Source organism: Platalea leucorodia (assembly GCF_965183815.1).
Source record: "Platalea leucorodia genome assembly, chromosome: 10".
NCBI classification, from domain to species: Eukaryota; Metazoa; Chordata; class Aves; order Pelecaniformes; family Threskiornithidae; genus Platalea; species Platalea leucorodia.
In genome coordinates this window covers 23,319,775-23,331,790 of record NC_138832.1, presented here as the reverse complement: position 1 = coordinate 23,331,790, position 12,016 = coordinate 23,319,775, and the positions used below count along the sequence as shown (strand labels likewise).

The window sequence follows — 12,016 nt, the reverse complement described above, 5'->3', positions numbered from 1 at the left end:
GCAGTTGTTGAATTATCCAAGACCGTATAGTTCATTTCACAGAACCTAGTCTTGGGATTAAGCTTGGGACAGAGAAGGCATATTTGCAGACTTTAGAGATGGTACTTAAGCTGTAAAACATTAATGGTACTCTGAAGAAAATCTAGGGTCCAGTTCCAATTTCATCAATAGAAATCTGGAGTAACTTTTGCTGTGTCCTGGGAGTGAGAACTGGATCAAACTCTTATGTGCATTCTGGCTCTGTACGTTCTGGCTCGGTGCTTTGTCATTGGGGAAGAAGTAGGGAAAGAGGTAGCAAAAAGCCCTAGAAATTGTGACAGGTTAAGAAAATAGAGAAAATTCTTCTGGTGGTTGCTTTATGATTAGAAGCCAAAACATTAAGCTGAAGTTAGAGATGCTATTTGCACATTTAAAATGAGTACCCACTTACAGATATTTCTGAACCAACCCTGTGTGTAGTGATCGTATAATTAAGGAGCTGAGAAACACAGGCAAGGCAAAGTCAGCAGAGGGATTCCTCACTAGCAGGCCTTCAGTCTCCTACATTTTTGCCATGTGTTTAAAAAAAAAAAAAGCCCTACTAAAATTATGTTCTCCTTTTCTTTTCATCCCTGATTTTTTTTAAAATCGTTGTATGAATGTAATCTGTAAATAGGGTTTTTGAAGGAGACCGAGGACAAATGTTCCCGTAAATCCCTCTCTCTGTTGTCATTGATCCGTGTGTTTAGCAATTAGATACTCAGAGCGACGGAGCACCCTTTCTTCTTCCTCCCAGTCGTGAAGATCTGGAATAACTTCACGTGCAAGTCAATGGGATCATACTATGTAAATTAGTATATGGGAAAGATGCATTAACCCTTTAATTATTTTTTTTCCCAGAAAAGATTTAGGAAGGTTGGGAGGAGAGGGAGAGAAATACAGGTGCATCACCTTCTGATTGTGTCTCCTCCTTGACCGAATTAGTTTTATTGCTGTAATGAAGGTTGGATTCAACCCTGGATCTCTTGCTAAAACATATAAATGCAGCAATCATAGCTGGTTCTTAAATTATGACTGGCTGTAGAGCAGAGAATGCAGATGATTTGCTTGATTGTTTTATTGTTGTTTACTGTGAAGAAACCTCTCTCTCACTGACACGCAGACTCATTTTCAGAATTAGGAAACTGCTCTCAAGGAGGCAAAGGACCATCAGATATATCTTCAGCCTTCAGTATATTCCATGTGATGAGCTAATGTGTGTCATTTGTAAGAAATACCGGGACCCTCATTGTAAATAAATCTAGATTAAGGACGGATCGATTCCAAGTCAGTGAATATTCATGTGTGAGTGGAAAGCCAAGGTGACCTCCACATAGGATCTATGGAATAGCAGTTTCTTTTTCTCTTCCATTAGCTCAGTTGATAATTCATTTTTATTTAGCCATATCCTTGATAATTCATTCCTGCTTAGCAGTACCCATTCTTTATCTCTGTCCTGTCTTCAGGAACTTGCCAAATCATTCTCCCAGGCTTTGTTCAACTATTCCAAATTTTAAGCACAATATTGCAGCAGCATCCTTCAGCTTCTCATAATATAGCAAAACCTGCTGTTGCTACCGCTCAGAGATCCGATGGGAACACAGCTACTGCCCCCATTCAAAGGAAAACACCCTTCTTGCCATTTTTATTCTGTATTTTGGACCAAGAAGAGTCAGAGAGTTGTGATGAGAATACTAGAGGATGAGAGCTAGATCCAGCAGAGGACTTCACTGCTTGATTCTTTCCTCTAAAGTAACTTCTGAATCATCAGATCCAGCCCCGACTTCACAGATGTCCATGCAATGGCCAGAAGGATGCACAAAACCCCAAAATACTCCGAAGGTAACTATAGTATAATACAGGAAGAGAGAGGGAGAAATCAAAAGCAGTGCCAGACGCTTAGATCTGTCCTAGATCTGTGCAGATACTCTCTTTAGGCATTGCAAACCCAAGCCGCTGGCCTCTGAAAACCCCACTCAGCTGATCTCTGCAGGACATGTCTCCCAGGACACAGGCCATCAGGGCTTGGCTTCTTACCCTGCCTGTAGGGGTTCAATCTCTCCTCTTCTACACGTAGGCAGTTACAGAGTAGAAGAGGGATCTCCTGGTGCATCCCTTTAGCCTCTTCCAGTCTGGGGGGAACATGTATTTATTATCTGGGTCAGAGAGTACAAGACCATGACTCCCAGTTCGTCTTTGGTGGAGGATGCTCAGCTGAGAGTGTGACCTGCTGTCAACTTTGTGCTTCTACAAACGCTTATCCAGTATATATTAAGTGCTTGCAGAAACAGAGACAGGAACCCGCAGCATTACCCTCCCCTCGTTCTGTGGCCCTGAGCCTGTACCCAAAGGCGCTCCCTCTCGTCCCTCTGGGTCGCAGCCGCTTCCTCAGCTCTCCAGCACTGCAAACGAGCAGCAGCAGCACGGACCCGGGCTGTACAGCACGCTCTTCCTTGAGACGATCTGAAAAAACCACTAAGTACAAGGAAGCAGGAACTAGGAGACAAAATTATCACTTCAGGCTTTTTTTTTCACCAGAAATCCAGCCAGGGCACAAGATAGAGACAGAATCCCTAATTCCCACTGCATGTTGCGCTTGGTGAAGTATTTCAGCAGCAACCAAGGCTAAACGTTTAAGCCCGTTGAAATCTTTCATTTGGAGAAATGTCTGTTTTTCCTCAACATCGCTAGACTAATGATGTTGACTGATTTGAAACTGCATTTTCATTTCTAAATTTACCCGTGTTTTGCGATGAGATGTTGGAAAAAGATTTTTAAAGAAGATGAAAAAATCCAAATGAAACAAAAAATGTTTAGTGAGTGAATATTTGAAATGTCCTTGTATACAAAGTGTATGTACACATCTTCTTGCAAGGAGAGGGTGTTATTGGGAATGTATCCATATTGCTGATCCTAAAACAAATAGGAAAAGGAGGGGGCATGTCCTAGCTAACTTCAGCAGAAGGGATTTTAGTGAATCCCGTGGAGTTGTGCCTGTGTGTTTCAGGAAACATTTTTATCCCTCAAGATTTTCTGCATGGCCTGTGAAGGTGAATTTCAGGGTCAGCGTTTGAAAAATGCGAATGTCCTTGAGTTAATCACGGCTGGATTTTTTCTTTCCAAGAAGTCACGTAAGCAGGGTCTGATGGTTTAAATTGCAAATGGGACCAAGAAAGGGTGGCCTGACTCTAGCGGCAGCTGATAACCGTGCTGTGGCAGCCAGGGCGTGAAGTCTTAAGGAATTATTGGCAGCATTGGCAGCTTTATATAAGTAATGACTGAGCAGAATCTTAAGGGAAGATTCCGATCTCACTGACTGCTGTAAATTAGAAATAATCCCAGTCACTTTGAAATGTGTGTCTGTATAATTCGTAGGAATGTGGTCTTGACCGAAAAGCCTGGATTGGACCGTTGCCATGTATGACTCCTTTATTTTGTAACCTGAATTTCCAATATATAAACAGACCTAGAGAGGTGCTGCCCCTGCCTACACCAAATTCTCTAGTGCCTTTCGTCCTTTCAGTTGTTAATGGCGCAGAATGTAGGGCTTCCACCACCTCCTGCCGAGACCTTTCAATGTCTGAGAGCTCTCCTTGTTATGAAGTGTTTCCTGATGTTCAACCTCTATTTCCCTTCACTCAGCGCCATCCCCTTATTTGTAGTTAAATACCCCCAGATCAAAACAGTGACATTTAAAGGCAGACAGGCAAAACCGGCACACAAAGTCAGCTGCAGCGGGTTCAGAACAGCCTGCGAAGTCTCCTCTGGATCAGACTTCAAACAAGCCAGACAGAGCCCATCCTGGGCAGCCTTCACGTGCTCAGTCCCTTCTTCTGCTCTTGCCCTCTGAGAGAGTTACAGATCGCAAAGGTTAGTGGGTAATATCTAGATATATACACACACACACCAGTACTATAAAGAGATTATTTCCACAAAGCCCATCAGCATTTCTAAGTCCTTGCAAGCCCCAGTTTGGGCAGTGCTGTATTTACAGGCACACAAATGAGGCAGCGGGAGCGAAGGAGCGGTACGTCCTGCCTTCCTCTCTGTCTGCTCCCGCGCAGTCTTTGCTGGACAGCCATCGGAGCAGCACGCTCACCGGGCTCCTGCCCTCCTTACGGCTCCTGCAAGCCCGTGGAGGCATGCTGGCTAGCATGCTGCAGCACCCAGCTCGCTGCGGCGCTGCTCCTGGGCAGGATTTGCAAGCTTGCCATTTGCTTGGGCATGACTGCGGTGCCCACCGCAGCCTCGGGTGCTGCTGCACCCTTGCAGAGTGCCCGTTACAGACGATGGGGAGGTGGAACACAGATCTGCGCTTTGGCACACCTCAGAATTGCTCTATTTTATGCCTTTTCATACAGCTCTTGAACCACATCAAAACAAAACAAAGCAGCGATCCCTGCAGCGTTTCAGGCTCCCTCTCCGGCCCTCGTGGCAGCTGCCAGCAATGCTTTCCTCCCCTTCAGCCCGGATCTTTCTCAGAGGAGGGAGGCGATGGGGCACCCGTTCCCTGGGAGGGGATCTGTGGAGGTCCCCAGGCCGGTGCCAGGATGTTTGGCACAGGAGAGAGCCTTGCTCATCGGCCTGGATTAGTTTTAACTTGCTATTTAAACAGCTTTGGTTTATGTAGATATCTAGCTATTTCTACCAAAGATTCCCATGGGTTGCCACTTTGGCAGGTTTCAAGAGTATTAAATTTACATGAAGGGAAAAATACATATAATTGAGAAATATAATGAACACTGTCCTTTTAAAATTTCTTCCCATTTTTGTTATTTACAGGTCCTTTAAATCAAGGCTTGGTGCCCTTAATTATGTAATATATAATAGTTGGCCTCAGCCTAATATTATGTTATTGAATCCAAGAATGACATGAAAAAAAAGATGCATGCAACCACCGTACTGTTTTCAAAGTGAGGACAGGCTGATGAGAAATCCTCCTGGGAAAAAAATCGCGTCAGGGACTGAAACAGATCCTTCTTTTTTTTTCTTCTTTTTTTTTCCACACCCCCCCCCAGCAACAGAAGGTATCAAAAAATGAGCCTGATGAAAAGGCCAACGTTTCTCTCGCTTTCCTTTTTCTGATCTCTCTGTAGCCCAGAGTGCTAATCAGCCTGTCAATCTCTAATTAAAGAACAGCAGTGTCAGGCAGAAGAGAGCCCCGCTCGCTGAATGTTAACTAGCAAAGGGGATTTTGTGCCCGGCAGTGACAGCAAGGAGCCATGTCAGGAGGTGGGCTCGGGCGCAGGGGAGCGGTTCCAACGGGCTGATGAGCATTTCGGAGCCCGGGACAGCATCTCCTCGGGGACGGCTCACTGGAAGAAGGAGCGGGGCAGACTGGGGGGTGTAACGTGCTGCAGCTCGCAGTGCCGTGCCCTTCCTTGTGATGTTGGTGCTCCCAACAGCATTTCTTCCATGACACTAGTAAAAACCCTTTGGTTCCTCCCAGCTTCTCGTTATGGAAAGTGCTGGTCACCTACAGCATAGCTGGGGAGCTGATGATCGACTTCTTTCTGTAGCAGCAGCAGAAGAGCTGACCCTCTGCTGCAACAGCCGGGATTAGCCCCAGGACTTTATATGTCATTCTAGCGCTGGCAAGCTCAAGGGAGCACGAAGCACACGTCCAACCCAGATCTGGGTGACCTTCTGCTCCCATTACTGCACAGTAAATAGTTGCACTCTGCCTGTGACTGCATGAAGAACAGAGGAGTCGGCTTGCTTTTTCCGGCCCTTTCTATGTAGCAGGATGCACAGTGCAAACCCTCGATGCAGGCTGGGGAGCGCTGAGGTTTTTTATTACAGGTTTATAGGGTAACTCGGGTTGGAAGAGACCTCAGGAGGTCATCTAGTCTTCTCTTGGCCATTTTGCTGCTCTGCTCTGCTGAAGTCAAGTAGGCCATCTGCCGGTTCAGAATAACTAAAAGTTCAGCCTCTTCCTTTTTTAGCAGTATTTCTCTTAACTTACAGAAGGATAGAGATGATCCAGCCTCTCAAGGAGTTGCTTGGGCAACAATGGAAAAGGAAAAGAAAACTTTTTCCTAGTTTTGTATAGGATTAGAGGGATCCAGGCCTAGGACCGGCTTTAGAGAGGGGCTGGGAGAGGCACTGCAGAAAGCCTGCCTCAAGTCGGGACCGAATATCGAGGCGTGCTGGGGTAGTGGTGTTAACAGTGGAGCAGAAAAGCAAATGCTTCCCTTCTTGCCCACCACCCTGCAACTGACCCCACCAGCCTCCCCAGCAGGGACGCTCCACCAACAGAAGACGGTTCGTGCTGTTCAAAGAGGTGATAGAACTGTGTCGGGAAAAAAAAATGCCTTTCAAGGTTCATTGCATCTGCTCCAGGAGGTCTGGCAGCACAGCCACGCTGCTGCATTGCTGTAGCAGCCGAGGGCTTGAGGAACAGGCAGGGCCATGGAGATGCTGCTCTTGGGGGCTGAAGGCTGACCAGCTATCTGCTAGTCCAAAACTATTTGCAATATATATTTCCAAATTTGCTAACCGAGCACTGGAAATCATCTATTTCTAGCCTATAGACTATATATAAAAATTGTTTTCCCAACATAAAAAATGCAATACAAATCCTATCATTTCAGATCTAAATTTTTTTGTTTTATATTGCTTGCAGGGACTACACAGTTTGGATTCGGCTAATCAAGTAGAAGTGTTTACAGAGTCTTCTATCTGTCCTCAGGCTTGAGATGCTACCACAGGAGTAAAAGACAAAACTGGCTTTCTATTTTTAGCAGCTAGCCTCTTCTGGGCTCGCCCCCTCTCATAAAAGCTCCCATCCATAGGCTTGTATGAATCTTCTCCATATAAGCTCATGTTTAGCCAGGAAAGCCCACAATTTCTGGAGCTGGTGTGTTTTCTTCAGAGGCTTCTTGTTCAAGGGCTTGCGTATACCTGAGCCGTGGCAGCAGCGCACAGTCCCCGGTTTCTGGCCAGGAGGTACCACGGCTGAAATTGGACCCTGGCACCACGCTCTTGAGACGTTCAAGCCCATCCCTTCTGGGAACGACCCTCTGTGTTCCCGGGAAGTTATCCCTAATTAGGCCTTCAGATACCACAGCCACCGAAGTGAGATAGCGAGGTGGATAAATACCTCGCTCAGGCGATTTGAAGGTCTGTGCTGCAGCATGATGATGCAGCGACTTAATGAAGTTGCTGTTGTCACAGGGCCCAAGGACTCGGGCAGTCGCTTGCAGTCAGTGCTGAGAGGTTAATTACACATTTACCTGAACAGCAGTCTGAAATCCTCCCCAGGAAATTAGGAGTGCGGATGATTCTTGGTTGCTTTGGCACCCACAAGTGTAAGCACAACCAGAAAAGCGTGTCTAGATGCCCCCCATAGCTGGCTGAACCTTTACAAGCTGTTTGCTGAGATTTTGAGATGGTCTTGTCCCAGAAACTGGTTCTAGTTTGGCATCAGAGCCAGAACTGCACTAGTTTCAGAGCCAGAAAGGAGAAAAAAAAAAAAAAAGCCTTTCTCTCACTTGCTCCTGAATCCTGCTCCTTACCTCTTAGCTGAAGTCATCCTGATTCCTTCTGTGGTGTTGTGGAGTGAGAGAGACACTGAGATGCCCACAGGGCAGGTGGTGGTGAATTCACCCATTTTTAATAAATAGATTTTAATTAACTTTTTAAAAAGTCCAGCTCATCCCAATTAGTGGAGGGTGACTGCATTTGTTCTCTCAGAGAGTGGGAGAGAGTGCGCTGTGTTTTCAAGACCATCTGCTCATGAATCCTTAAAAAAAATCGGAGAGGAAAACAAGCGTTAGCCGGAGGCAGAGAAAGGGTGAGGGCATTCTGGCAGCCGGCTGGGAAGGCCTCGCCAGCCAGGGGGGCCGGAGGAGCCGGGGTGGTCCTGACAGTTTTTTGGAGATGGGGAGCTCTAATGAGCTATGGGAGAAGGGACTGTCATTGCCTGAATGAGTGGGAAGAGAGGCAGCAATCTGGAGGGGTGAGTTTTGGCAGCCTCACGGGTGGGGGAATTGATATCCCGGCGTAGCTGACTTGGGTAGCTGGCCTGAGATCTCAGGAGGGGATGTGTGTTGGGATGCTGTTTTAAAGGGCGGGGGTGCCAGGGAATTTGCTACCCTGAACACAAAGTGGCTCTGCTGTGGGCAGGAGGAAGGGGCTTCGCTCTCGGGATGCCACCGGCACCTGTGGTGAGACCCAGGGTCTGGTGGTACCTGGAGAGGGGGGAACAGGGGCAGTGGCTGGAGCAGTCCGGCTGTTTCGTTTGTCATTGCGATGTGAACCGTGATGACCATGCTTCGAGTGTCCACACTTCTTCTTCATTTATTTCCCTTCCTTCAGAATTATCCCCTATCTCCAGTTTCAGGTCCGAAGTCAGACGGGGCAGCTTTGAGAGCTGCAGAAGGGCCAAAATCTTATTTAATTATTGCTCCTGCCTGTCCTGGAGAAAGAGAAATGTATCCACTGCCCTGGCTGGGAGCGGTGTTCACTCGGCCTCGTTCTCTGTGCCCTCTAGGGAGACGATATCTTGGACCGCAGCTCCGAGTTGATCTACACAGGAGAGATGTCCTGGATTTACCAGCCTTATGGACGGAACCAGCAGCGTGTTTTCTTTCTCTTTGATCACCAGATGGTTCTCTGCAAGAAGGTAAGGACATCCAGGGAGAAAGCAGCACGGCTAAGGACATGCTGCGGACAGGCTTTCCAGTCCAAAGTGGTTTTTAGGGCAAGGTGGCTGTTTGCTGCACATGCAGAAGAGGACACGGATAGCACTGAGGAAGGGCAATCCACATGCTAGAAATACTGAATTACAGGATGGTGAGTATACTGTCGTAGAGAGATTTTTATGCTCGTAGCAAATCCAGCCTCCACTTGTTCATTTCATGCCTTTTTCTCACGTGCCCCTCGTTTGGCTCGTTGCCTCACTTCTACTTTTGGGTTTTGGCTGCAGCATATGATCTGGGATTAGATAGCCCTGGAATTTCTATATGAACTACGAAGCCTGACAACTCAATTACTGCATTAAAACGATGTTCGCTGCCACTTGAAGAAATAGGCAGCAGCCTGGTCTGTAGCAGGGTATATGTGCTGTCACTTGGTGAAATGCTTTTTAAGCCTCGCCCTCATGTAGCTGCTGTGCTGGTTTTTATAAGGCCTATCTCTGCCATGAAAGCCATCAGGAAGGTAGAAAAAGGTAGTGAAGAATACCGATGCTAATGTGTTGTAGTATCAATAGCAGCAGGTGAACTGTGTTTCGGAGCAGCTGTGTTAAGCAGCAGCATCATAGCTGTATCGCTGTAGTCCCGCTAAGGTGATCCCAGCTCATTACCATCACAACGGTTCGAAGCGAAGTGACAGAGCTCATAAGTCCTGGGTGCATCTGTGTGCTGACAGACGGGGATTCGTGGACGTTTTCACTGCAGCTGTACAGATAACTGTGCAGAGGGAGTCCCCCGGACCGGCTTCCAGCGGGAGCAAGGGCAAGCTGCAGACGTCTCCGGCCAAACGCAGCGGGGCTGCGTTCCTGTCACATCTCATACGCTAAGGAAAGGTCGAGCGAGACCCGCGCGGCATGGCAGCCCTCCGAGGAGTGCCCCGCCGCCGCAGGACGGGCGGGGGCGGGGGCGGGGGTGGCTCCTGACTCACCGCGGCATCACTGCCCGCTGCCGCGCTACGCGGAGCCGCGGCCTGTGCGGTTCAGTGGGTGGCACTTTCTTCTCCTGAGTCATGGTTGACTGAAATTTTGCCTTCTGGAATGCGTGTGCTTGTTTTTCCCCTCCTCGTTGCTGTGCCTTTTCTTTCCTGGCTCTGTAAAAAAAATAACTACAGAGCAACAATAACAGCGTCAGATGTTCAGAGAACTGTCAAAATGAGTCTGGAAGTATGCAGCTGGGTTTAATTTTTAATCTTGACCTCCTACACTTTGATTGTGGCCCTGAATTTCCGACTCATATGGCAGCATCCAGTTTGGCTTGCACTGGGTCTCATCCAGAGAGCTATCGAGCGTTCCCTTAACTCCTGGGAAAATCAGAGCTGGGATTTCCGTGGTCATCAGTATGAGCAGAGAGTGTTCAGCGATTCGCAGCAGGCTGCCGGGGGCTCAAAAGGTTGTATCAATGTGCAAACGGCGTTAGTGTGACGCTGGCCTCTTCCCTTATGGATTCAAAAGGCATTTTGTGGTGTGAGCGTGGCAATGCTGCACAAGAGGTGCCGTCACGGGAAAACGCCGTACAGATTTTAGCTGTCTCGGCAGCAGCGCGGGGTTCTGGGTCTTCCTGGCAGAGAGGTTGGCTCCATGTCAGGATCTGGCAGGCTCTTCTGCCACTAGCCGAGGTCTTGTGGGACAGGGTGCTCACGGAGCTTCAGGGTGACGGGGCAGAGGGTGGTAACTCATCTGGTGAGCCCGATGCCATGGCCACAGGGTTCATACCTCGTTGGAGGTTCTCCTTCTGCATCTCTTTTTCCAGCATCAACCTGCAGCTGTTATTCTTCGGAGTGTTGGGGTAGGAGGGGAGACAGGGTTACAGCTGGACTCTCCCATCTTGATAATGTTTTCCTTGAACGTTGCTAAGAAAGGTTGTCTGAGCATGGAATTCAGAGGAGCGGTAGCTCACATTTTGGGATCACGCATCCTGTATAAAATAAATCTGAACGATTTATAGCCTGTGTTGTCTTGACCCTTGTGTCAGGCTTTGCTGTTACAGATCCCAACAGGCCACCATCTAGCAGGATAACCTCTGCTTCACAGCCAGAGCGCTATATCCTGGGGCTTTCTTAGTGAAGCACCATTTATATCAAGGTGTGGGAAGCTGGGGCCAGCCTTCTTTACCCTATGCTTTAAAATTATTCTCGGAGGGAGACGAAGCATGACCCACGCATCCCCGAGAGCAGGGAGAAGACAGCAGGGCTGTGGGGGTGCTGGTGCTCCAGCTCCGGCTGGCCAGCAGCGGGAATTAAAGTGCTTGAGCGTGGCATGAGCTTGCGATACGCTTTTGTGCCCCACTTGAACAAACCCGCAGGGAACTGGAGTTGTCTGAGTCCAGAAGGGAAAGTTTGAGATTTCCAGAAGGGAAAGTTTGAGATTTCCAGAAGGTTTCACAGTTCAGACTGGTCCAGGGCTGCCAGCTCCTCTTTGTGCACAGGGAGAATTAAGTCCTTTGGAGGTTTGCAAAGCAGCGCATTGAACAGCACCCCTCCTATTCCAGACACAGGCAATGAGCAAATTCGTGGACAACCTGACCTGTGTTTTGCATGAGGTTTGTTTGGTTAGTGACCCTGATCACAATATTCACCTCTGGTGCCACTTACGATGGCACATCTCAGTGAATCTTCCTCTTCAGAAAATCTTCTGCCTATGTGGGTTTTCTTCAGATATAATAAATTAGTAGGTATGATACATCCTTAATCATGACACGGTCTATTTGAGAATACATTTATTTTTTAATTATAATGGTTGAATTTTATCTCTTCATTGGTCAAAAGAGATTTTTAATAGAAATAAAGGAACTAAAACCAATTCCTTATTTAAATATATCACAGATACTTTAGTTTGATGAAAGCATGCTAGATACCCTGAGAGGCTCTAGAAGACAAGCATAGATTTCGAACAAGATCTCCCACTCCTCCAGGTCTTCGCTACAATTATCTGCACGTCATCCTCGCCTTCGTTCCCTCTTGTCTCCCTGGTAGATGTTTGCAGCTGCAGCAGCCCCGTGAATCCCGTAGTAATGCATGGGGATTCTGTGGTTTGACGGATGCTGATACAGGAGTTTCTGATGGAACAGATGCAGTTCGGTGTCATAAGCTCTGTGGCACTTTTGGATGTTGGCATTCTCTGTCGTTCCCTTTGAACTCCATTGTCTGCAAAACTCGTTCCGCAGTGGGCTCACCTTGCAAAGACTGTCAGATTCCTGCTCCCTAGTTCGTGCAGTGGAAGATGAAATAATTTCTATGTGGCGAAACGGGCTGGAATTAGCTTCAGCGCGGGAGGCTAAGGTGAGGTTTTAGTGGCATTCACCGA

General features: G+C 47.7%; 1 protein-coding gene across 2 annotated transcripts in view; it reads left to right on the top strand.

Annotated features, from left to right (window-relative positions):
- ARHGEF9 (Cdc42 guanine nucleotide exchange factor 9) overlaps positions 1-12,016 on the top strand; it is a 194,274-nt gene that overhangs the window by 153,323 nt on the left and 28,935 nt on the right. For both annotated transcript variants that reach the window (XM_082323303.1, XM_082323302.1), the window contains exon 9: positions 8,513-8,644. In XM_082323303.1, coding sequence (XP_082179429.1) covers positions 8,513-8,644 — 132 coding nt within the window. The remainder of the gene's footprint in view (positions 1-8,512; positions 8,645-12,016) is intronic.